Below are 9,870 nucleotides of genomic sequence, written 5' to 3'. Positions count from 1 at the left end.
TGTAGATGCCAAACTGTAGGTTTAAATGACTGTGATGGTCATTAAAAGGATTGGCTGATTAATGAACACACAGGTGAGAGTAGAAATGAGATGTGAAAACTATGCTTTTTTTACAGTAGTTGACATGCCTGACGCTGGTTATAGATCATACATCAAGAACGGAGTGGAGGAGTCCGTAGCAGATGGCTGGGAGTAGCAAAGCTGGGTCTGTTTTCCACAGCCTTTTTATGTGCTTCCACCATCAACCAGCAGGTGGCAGCACTTCAGCCGGCCTGCTGTGAAAAATTAATCACGGGAGATTAATTTCAAACTGTAAGCGCAGTGAGAGATCCAGGAGAATCAGACTCTTGGGCGTTTTGAAGACGACAGCACAGAGGGTTACACAATACAAAGGGAAACCTATCGCTGAGAGCCACTCACCGACGTGAATTTAGCTGCTACTGGTGTTTCTGTTAACCACCTGCAGAAAATACTGATAATTACCAACAAATGACCAGCACTAACACTAGTATTACAACTACATAGACATTGTACAACCATGTCACAAGTTCTCTAATAACACTTACAGCACCATAACAACACCATTTTGTTATTTGAAGTGCTTATTCCTTACGAGTAATATAATGGGCTCTACTGCGATCACCGTTAGCACTGATGATGGTGTCTATGCTATCACCGTTAGCACTGATGATGGTGGCTATGCTATCACCGTTAGCACTGATGATGGTGGCTATGCTATCACCGTTAGCACTGATGATGGTGTCTATGCTATCACCGTTAGCACTGATGATGGTGGCTATGCTATCACCGTTAGCACTGATGATGGTGGCTATGCTATCACCGTTAGCACTGATGATGGTGTCTATGCATCTCCTCCCTTCTCATGACACCTGTGTACGCACATAGTGAGAGCTTTATTCCCTACTCTGCTTTTAGTCTCTGTTTTGTCTCCCAGCTGCTGTGAAATCTGAATCAATTCTGCCCAAAATGTCTGACCTGTCCAGTATAGGCTAGAGATTGTGGCAGGGGGCTGTTTGGGGGGGGTACAAGCTCCGAGGGGCAACCTGGTTTGCATTACATGAGGCTGAATTCCTCCGAGATGACACTCATCCGCAGGCACTTTAGCCGGAGCTTGAGTCAGCACTTCTGCCCATGATGAGATTACTTGTTCCATTGACAGCAAAGTTTAAAAGAACAGGCGATCACTATCCTTTCTCTCTCCAGCTCTCTCTCATTCTATCAAGCTCTGTCTCTGATTCTCAAATGCATTGTAGAATTCTATCTGTCCAAGGCAATTTTGTCTGTCTCTCTCACACCCCACCCACCCCCACTCTCCAACACTACACCTTGACAGAGATTGCATTGTGTAGGTATAGCAGTACGTGTGTGTGTGTGTGTGTGTGTGTGTGTCTTTACACTTGTGCCTGTATGTCCACGTCCTTGGCCCCCACCTCTTTATTAAAACAGTGTCACCTTGAGGAGTCTCCACTCCAAGACAATGTGTGTGTGTGTGTGTGTGTGTGTGTGTGTGTGTGTGTGTGTGTGTGTGTGTGTGTGTGGATTGAAGGCTTCCCATAATGCAAATGTAACACCAGGTAACAAGGTGCCACTCTTGTAGACATTAGGGGGTTGGGGTTTGGGAGGGGATTTAGTTGTTGACTCGCCACATTATACTAAAAAAGATCCTCTGTGTGTGTGTGTGTGTGTCTATGAGTCTCTCTGTGTGTGTGTGTGTGTGTGTGTGTGTGTGTGTGTGTGTTGTCTTAGCGTATATGACCCTCAGGCTCTTGAGACAGACAACAGTACTCAGTGTTGTGTTATGGAAAAGTGATGGAAAGATCTACAATGATGTAAAAGAAAAATATGAATTTATTGGTTGTTTCTGTACATCTAGAAACCCCTACGATCACGATAAGACTTTTAAGAATCTTAAAAATAACAACAGTAAATCATGTTACTGCTTAATGGTACGGCACAAATCATAAAAAAGAAAGCACCATCGTAAAATGAATGTTGGCTCATTGTAATAATCTCTTCAGGAGATGACATGGTTATGTAGGAACTATAGTGTACGTGGAATAACAGCCCTTAAGGTATTCTAGTATGGTGAAGTAATGGATGCTCCTTATCCAGAACTCTAATAAATCAGGACACCCAGCCAGCCTTGATCCCTCGCTTGTTAGTCTTCGCTCCAGTGAGCTGTTTCGGTTCCCTAGCATGTGTTTTTATTTGTGTGGCCCACCAATGTGACTGCTTGGAATATTCCAATATTTATTCCGAAGGGTTCCAAAGTTCAGAGTGGGTAGATACTGTAAGTTGTTATTGTCCTTGAGTATACCCACTAGTATTAAAGTACCTGGCAATTTATCTCACTTTAACCTAGTAAGTCTTTTATTTGTATTTATTTATTTAAAATATTGTTGCCATGTCACAAGAAGAACATCCTGTAAGAACGTCCCTCATTAGAATAGAGATGACCCAGGAAATGGTATCATCTACTGATGTTTGTGTCCGTAAGTTATTTGTCTACTAAAATTAAAAATAAATAATTTAAAAACAGGACAAACTGTTTGTTTGTATATATATGTCCCCCCATCTCACTTGAAAAAGTCCCGTCTTGTAGAAAAGTCTTCTCAGGACAAGGAGTAGAGGATGGGAGGGAGGGAGGGAAGGACAGAGAGAGAGAGAGAGAGAGAGAGAGAGAGAGAGAGAGAGAGTAAAGGTTTGAGAGTGCCTGAGAGCCGACAGACAAAGACACAAGGAAGCTGCACTGCGCCGGAGCTGAAAGTCCAGAGTCAGCAACTTCTATTGATTAAAAACTAACCTTCCACTTTCCCTGCGCTGCTTGTGGCAAGTGATAGAATTTAAACAAGCAGCAGGGCTAAGTCCTGTGTGAGAACAACTACTCCCTCTATCTCTCTCTTTCTCTTTTATCACTCTGCCCTTTTATCTTGGCTTATGGCTTATTGATTAACAATTTGCAATGAATTTGTACGTGATTCTTTCAATCGACACCATCCTTTAATTAATGCTTTTAATGTTAAGATGTGCCATTTTGTCAAGAACAGAGGGAAGCCAGGTTTACTGTTGTCTTGTTTTAAGTCCCTCTCGGATGCAAGATTCATTCATTTCATTTGCCCAAAAAGTTTTGCAGATTAATAAGGAATTGAAATGGATTGGCGGATGCCTTCTATGTTCATGTAACAGTGTATCTGTGTGTGTGTGTGTTTCGAGGTGGATGAAGATAGATAGAATCATGAGACTTTGCTCATGTATCAGTAAGAATCTGTAGACCAGTGTGGTGTGTGTGGTGTGGTGTGTGTGGTGTGGTGTGTGTGGTGTGGTGTGGTGTGGTGTGGTGTGTGTGGTGTGGTGTGGTGTGGTGTGGTGTGTGTGGTGTGGTGTGGTGTGGTGTGGTGTGGTGTGGTGTGTGTGGTGTGGTGTGGTGTGTGTGGTGTGGTGTGGTGTGTGTGGTGTGGTGTGTGTGGTGTGTGTGTGGTGTGGTGTGTGTGGTGCAGATCTATGCAAAACCACTGAGGAACACAGAGGGAGGGTGGTAGAGGGGGATGCAGTGAAAGAGGGAGAAGGAATAGTATGGATGAGAGAGACAGTGAGGGAAAGAGAGAGAGAGAAAGACAGAGAAAGAGAGAGAGAGAGAGAGAGAGAGAGAGAATACAAGGCATAGGAGGGCCCTTGCTAATGATAGTCACGTATACAGCTGTCTGGTTGTCCCTGGCAACGAGACATGATGTAACACCAGGATGAACTTGAACTTGGGTGGGAGGGGAAGTTGAGAATGGAGGGAGGAGGAGGAGGGGAGAATGGGGGGAGGGAGAGAAGGAGGAGGGGAGAATGGGGGGAGGCTGGGGAGGCAGTTTGGGCTCACTGGCTGGAAATGTGAACAATGGAGCGGGGGGCAATCAATAAAGCCATTCCACTGAAGGATTACAGAGCAGCAGCAGGCTAACCTCACCCAGCACACACCCTATGCTCAATCACATAGCAATGAGGAGGGAGAGGAGAGGAGAGGAGAGGAGAGGAGAGGAGAGGAGAGGAGAGGTAGAATGTGGCGGAGAGAAGGGGAGAGGGAGGAAAGCAGAAATCTAGGAAGAGATGGACATAGAGCATGTGGAAGAGTCCTGATAGGAGGCCAGGAGAAAGGAGATGGACACTCTCTCTCTCTCTCTCTCTCTCTCTCTCTCTCTCTCTCTCTCTCGCTGCCAATGCAGCAGAGAAGGGTTCAAAGACTAGACACATACACACCTACAACATGTTCAAAGACTACACACATACACACATACAAAGTGTTCAAAGACTACACACATACACACCTACAAAGTGTTCAAAGACTACACACATACACACCTACAAAGTGTTCAAAGACTACACACATACACACCTACAAAGTGTTCAAAGACTACACACATACACACATACAACGTGTTCAAAGACTACACACATACACACCTACAGTGTGTTCAAAGACTACACACATACACACCTACAGTGTTCAAAGACTACACACATACACACATACAACGTGTTCAAAGACTACACACATACACACATACACACCTAGTAAAAGTATAAACAAACACCTAAAAGACTGCATACACAATCACCAACAAAAAATGTATTTATTAATGTTAGTGATGGAGTTACTTTACTGCCTTTTTCCTGAATGAAGTGGACAACACTATACTTAAACACAGTAGTTGCACTCCAAATGGGATTGGTATTTGGAAATGGATTCTCTTTGTTTGAAGGCCTCACCTAATATATTCCAGCCAAACTGTGTTGAAATCTTCTAATCCTCGGTTCTCTTTCTGTCTCTCTCAGTGGTACCTGGGCTAAAGGTTCTGGACTCTCACCAACCCCTCCAGAGGAACCCCCTTGACCTCCTAATGAGTGCGACCTGCAAACCGTGTTCACCTGTCTACCTGTACACCTGTCTGACAGAGAGAAGGCCCCCACCCCCCACGCCCCACGCCCCACGCCCCACGCCCCACCCCTCGCATCTGACAGACGCATGGCTACAGCAGAACACATCCACCAGTACCCTGCCCCTCAAACACCAGGAATCTACTTTTGCTTGCATACATGCGCTATATAGATCTATATAGCCCATATATATTACTGCATATGTATGGTTTATATATTATATTTATATATAGAAGCAGGCCAACTCAACAGGAGGTGCGACATCTCCATGGGAGAGCAACAATATTTTTTTTTGAAAAGTGCACGTTTATTAGCTAAGTGGTTTTTTTTTTTTTTTTTTTTTTTTTTCATTTTGTCCTCCTCTATGGCTTGGAGAGGGACAACATGATGTGACATAATCAATAATTTCCTCAGCTGGTGACTAGCTGATTTGACACACAGGTCAGGTCACCTGGCAGGACTCGTCCCGCTTGTGCTGTTTGTTCTCTCGGTGTGTGTGTGTGTGTGTGTGTGTGTGTGCGCGCACGCATGTTGTGTGTGTGTGTGTGTGTCTGTGTGTGTGTGTGTGTGTGTGTGTGTGTGTGTGTGTGTGTGCTTACTTGAGACCGGTACAGCTTGGAGCCCCTGTTTCTCTCTCTCTCTCTGTCTGTTTCCCATCACACCCCATCATACTGAACTGTCTGTTTCTCTTGCTCTGCTGGGCTTGTGCACTGGTTAGAGTGCAGAGGTTTGGTGAAACGTTTCTCCGACCTCTCTAGGCCAGCCTGCCCCCACTCACTCACCCCTAAGGACTGACAGAGCGCTCAACACAGCCCTACTCTCACCATATTCCTGACCACTGGCCATCGCTAAGCTGTGCATGGAGGAGGGAGAGCATCCTTTCTTCACAGCCTTTTCATGGACATATCGCAGCAATTACAAACATCCCAGTAGACCAGAGACAAGGACTTCCCACTTTTCCCTGGGATGTTGGGCAGGGGATGAGAGGACAATTTAGGTTGATGTTTTTGATATCGGTCAAATCAGGTGAAATTACACAAGCTTGAGAGGCTACACAGTGTATTTTGACAGGAGGGTTTTTGTTAAGAAGGAAAAAAAAAACATCCTGTCATGGAGGTATGTTCATATTTCATATTTGTTTTTGTATAAAAGTTATTTCAGTTATTTCAACATATATCCTACTAAAGGTCTGTATGATCAGCAAAGCCGAGGGTGGAGAACCGGATGAAGCTTCACCTGGAGCTGGAGGCGTGGTATTAAGGCAAACAGTGGATTACTGAAGTGAGGAAAGTGCAATTTTTCAGATAGCTGTTGGAGTTTTAAATATCTGCAGAAGATTGTTTAAAAAGTATATATATATAAAAATATATATATACTTTTTCTATTTTTTCCTTCCTAGTCCATTTACACCTCCAGGACTCTAAAATATTGGGGTACAAAAAGAAAGAAGTGTAGAACAAATTAGCCTTGTGGGAAAAGGGGAGTTGTACTTTTACATTGTTGCTGTTTTAATTGTTTGTTTGTTCATTGTGTAAATTTGTTAGTAGAACAGAGAAAATCCCTTTAAGAGATTTTGTCATTTAAACAATCAATTTTTTAAAAGCATTCGGAGCCGCTACAAAGTACGTACATAGTACAAAGTACGTAGATGGCCGTGTTAGCTCATTAGAAAACAAAAACGCTTAGCAATTAACTTATTTTAACAAAGCACATAATTTTTACAAGAAAAGTTTTCTGTTGAATTTCACATCAGGCAAAATCAAGGATGTGGGCAAATATTGAGCATCATCAGGAATTTTCCCCCTTTTTTATTCAGTTAGACGTCTTAGAAGTCATCATAAACAATCATTATCACCCGCTAAAATAAAAGAATTGCTTCTGTCAGTCATGTTCAGGCTTAGGTTCAGGCCAGGGCTAAATAACAGATAGGTAGCCTAAAGACTTTCCCCATAACCTTTAAAAAAAAAGTAGATGTAACAAAACATGAATACCACATCAGACTAGGATGCAACCAGATAAGCGAAGCTATTCCATTGCTTCATATGCAGTGAACTTTTTTTCTCCTTGTTTGATTTCTTGATTTTGTTTTATTTTTTCCTATACTACACATATATACATGCATATGACCGACACATTCATTGTCAATCTCAATTTAGTAAAACAAAAAACAAAAAACATGAAAAAAATCTGCATGTTCTAGTGTTAGTGGCAAATTTTTACATACGTAACGTAGTGTTAGTGTGAGCGAAGACACAATATTGTAATCCTGACATAAGGCACTTGCCCAACAGACTATTCATTTGCCCCCTGCTGTCCGTCACCACCAGTCAGATTGAGGTATGTCTCTGACTCGTTTGGGTTCTCATCCTTTCTGGAATTTTTCCTTCCTCATTTGTTCAAATTTTGTTTGTTTAAAAGATGTATTTCATTTTCTGTTCTCAAATTGCACGAATTCTCTTGTTCCTCATAAATGTGCCTTGAGCAATGGTCTGGTCTTGAGTTGTTGCACAAGTTCCTGTGTGGAGAATTTCATATTTTCCTTTCGATTCCTTTCCACCCTTCCAAGCATGGCTATGTCTAATGATGGTGGTGAAGGTGATGCTGCTGCCAGTTTGAAAGCTCAGTACCTCTCATCCTGTCGCAGGCCTCCCAGTCTTAGAACATGCAGGTCTTCCTCAACTGCAGACAGGCGACTGACCTTGACAAGCTTCGGTCAGATTCCCATCACTGGAGCAGACTATGATCTTGAAACATACTGGCACAAAGCCTACTGCCCGTTTGGCTGAAAAGCAGTGTCCCTGTGCTTCTTCTGTGCTCATCGCACCACCTAACATATGCCTGTGTGGCCCTGCACCTGGACGAGTTGATCACAGTAGACCCCGCCCCTTTCTTTAGGAGAAGTCATTATAATATTCCCCTCAGCATCCCCTTTTTGTCTGTAAACACTAGTGTGCCAGTGTTATTAGTGAATATTGGTGCAATTTCTACATAGAAAACTACGTTTGCGTTAGAATTTGTGTTTGGATTGTCTATTTTTTGTGACTTTTGCTTTGTTTTTGTTTGTTTTTTTGTTCCCAGAAATGAATTATGAGAAAAACAAAAAAATATGCAATACTTGCTTGCACTCTTCACTAGTCATTTATTATGTTGCATTCTGGCTTTGTCATTATTATTATTATTATTATTATTATTATTATTATTATTACCTTTTTAACCAAAGTTAGTGTTGCACTTGACTGGCTGCCGAGGCAGCTGTCAGCTTGTCTGATACACCATCCCACCCTCAGTCCCATCATGGCAGAGCCTGACGTGGCCGTGTCCATTCAGCCTTTATGGATATCCACTTTCCTTTATACCTAATGGTAAAGCTGACCATCAATGATTTTTTTTTTCAATTACCTTTTAGTCACATGTGAGCCTTAAACAAGGAGACTTCCTCTTCATCACAAAAATAACACACTTTCAAAGCAAACTAATAACGTCCAGGAGGAAGTGATCGCCCACATTTATGTACATTTTTAACAAACTTCCAGGCTATATTAATTGTTTACCTGTTTCCTGTCTACAACGTATATCATTTACAAAAAAATCATTTTGAATATGGGGAAGTTTTCCCCAGATGTCTGATGTGATGGTTTAACAGTTACACATGCGTGGGTTGTGCTTTTTTTCTAGTGTGACAGTTTTGTTTTGTTATTCTTGCCTACCCTTTAGACATGAGTTGGGCATTACTTTCTTAATTATCTGCACTAAATAAAAACTAAATGACAATTGTGAAAAATAAACGGCCTTAATGGCCTAAAAGTGCGAAGGGAAAAATAATTGCACGGACATTTTTGTGTCGCAAAAGCAGCCTATCATCTAATCAGTAAGATTTGGCTGTGTGTGTGTGTAAGATATGACAAAATTGCACCCTTTTTAAAGAAAGACAAAAGAAAAGGAATATAAAAGCAATAGTTTGGGCAGTCCATTTTTGTTCTTGTGTTTGTGTGTGTTATTTTAGTTTGGGAAATAGGAATAGCGGAGAGCATGGAAAGAGACGACAGACAAACAAAGAAGTGTGTACCTGAGTCGAGAAGAACAGGGAGGCCAACAGGGCAAGGCACCTGACCTGACCGTGGGAGATGTGTTGTTTGTGTGTTGTATAGTTTTATTAATTACACTGATTTTAAAAGCTGCCCTATTTTATAATGCAAGATTTTTGTAACATTGATTAAATGAGGAAAAAAATAGTGTTGTGAATTTTCTGATTGTTTGTATTAAGGCCACATTAATAGAATTGTTTTTTTTGTTTTCTTTGTTTGTTCTTGGGGAACTGGATTTAAGTTGAAAACTTTCCTGTTCTTCTTTTTTTGTTTTGCTTTCCTTTTTTGTATGTATTTAAAGAATTTTCTCTTTTTTCAGTGGTATGGAATATCCCTGTACTTGAAAAGTATAGGGACATGAGGTGAAAACCCTATTGTAAATGGATGTGACAAGTATGCTGTATGTTTTGAAGGTTATTTGTTGCATCAGTGTTGATAAAGCTAAATCCGCAGCAGGTAACTCTGAGGATGTTGCTAAGGAAAAAGAGTGTTTTTTGCATTTAAAAATGAGTTTAGGCAGAAGACAATAACATAGACAGCCAAAGGATGCCCCTATTATAAGTGCATCTAGGCCTCTTTCTTTGTGTTCACCATTCCATGCAGGAAAAAAATAAACAGCTTGATATGCAACATGATTATTTTTTTCTTTTTCACATTCTTTCGCCTTCTCCCCACCTCCACTAACCACTCTCTGTGAGCTGAAGGGCCAATCAAAGCATCCTCTCTCTCCATCTTTCAATACTCACACCGCTGAGCTCCCTGATGCTTGTTTAAAACACACATAGACTGAGTCGGTACACAATCACCCAGATTACAGCCCAGCTGAGTTTTCATCTTTGGTTGG

General features: G+C 41.8%; 1 protein-coding gene across 1 annotated transcript in view; it reads left to right on the top strand.

Moving 5' to 3' along the window:
- nfia (nuclear factor I/A) overlaps nucleotides 1–9,661 on the top strand; it is a 40,128-nt gene extending 30,467 nt beyond the window's left edge. Inside the window, exon 9 of the mRNA XM_031574941.2 lies at nucleotides 4,840–9,661. Within this exon, the coding sequence (XP_031430801.1) occupies nucleotides 4,840–4,854 (15 nt within the window). The 3' untranslated portion in view covers nucleotides 4,855–9,661. The remainder of the gene's footprint in view (nucleotides 1–4,839) is intronic.
- Nucleotides 9,662–9,870: the final 209 nt, after the last annotated feature.

This window comes from Clupea harengus, chromosome 10 (assembly GCF_900700415.2).
Source record: "Clupea harengus chromosome 10, Ch_v2.0.2, whole genome shotgun sequence".
Taxonomy (NCBI): Eukaryota; Metazoa; Chordata; class Actinopteri; order Clupeiformes; family Clupeidae; genus Clupea; species Clupea harengus.
The sequence above is the reverse complement of the archived record's forward strand: the minus strand, read 5'-3'. Positions and strand labels throughout refer to the sequence as shown.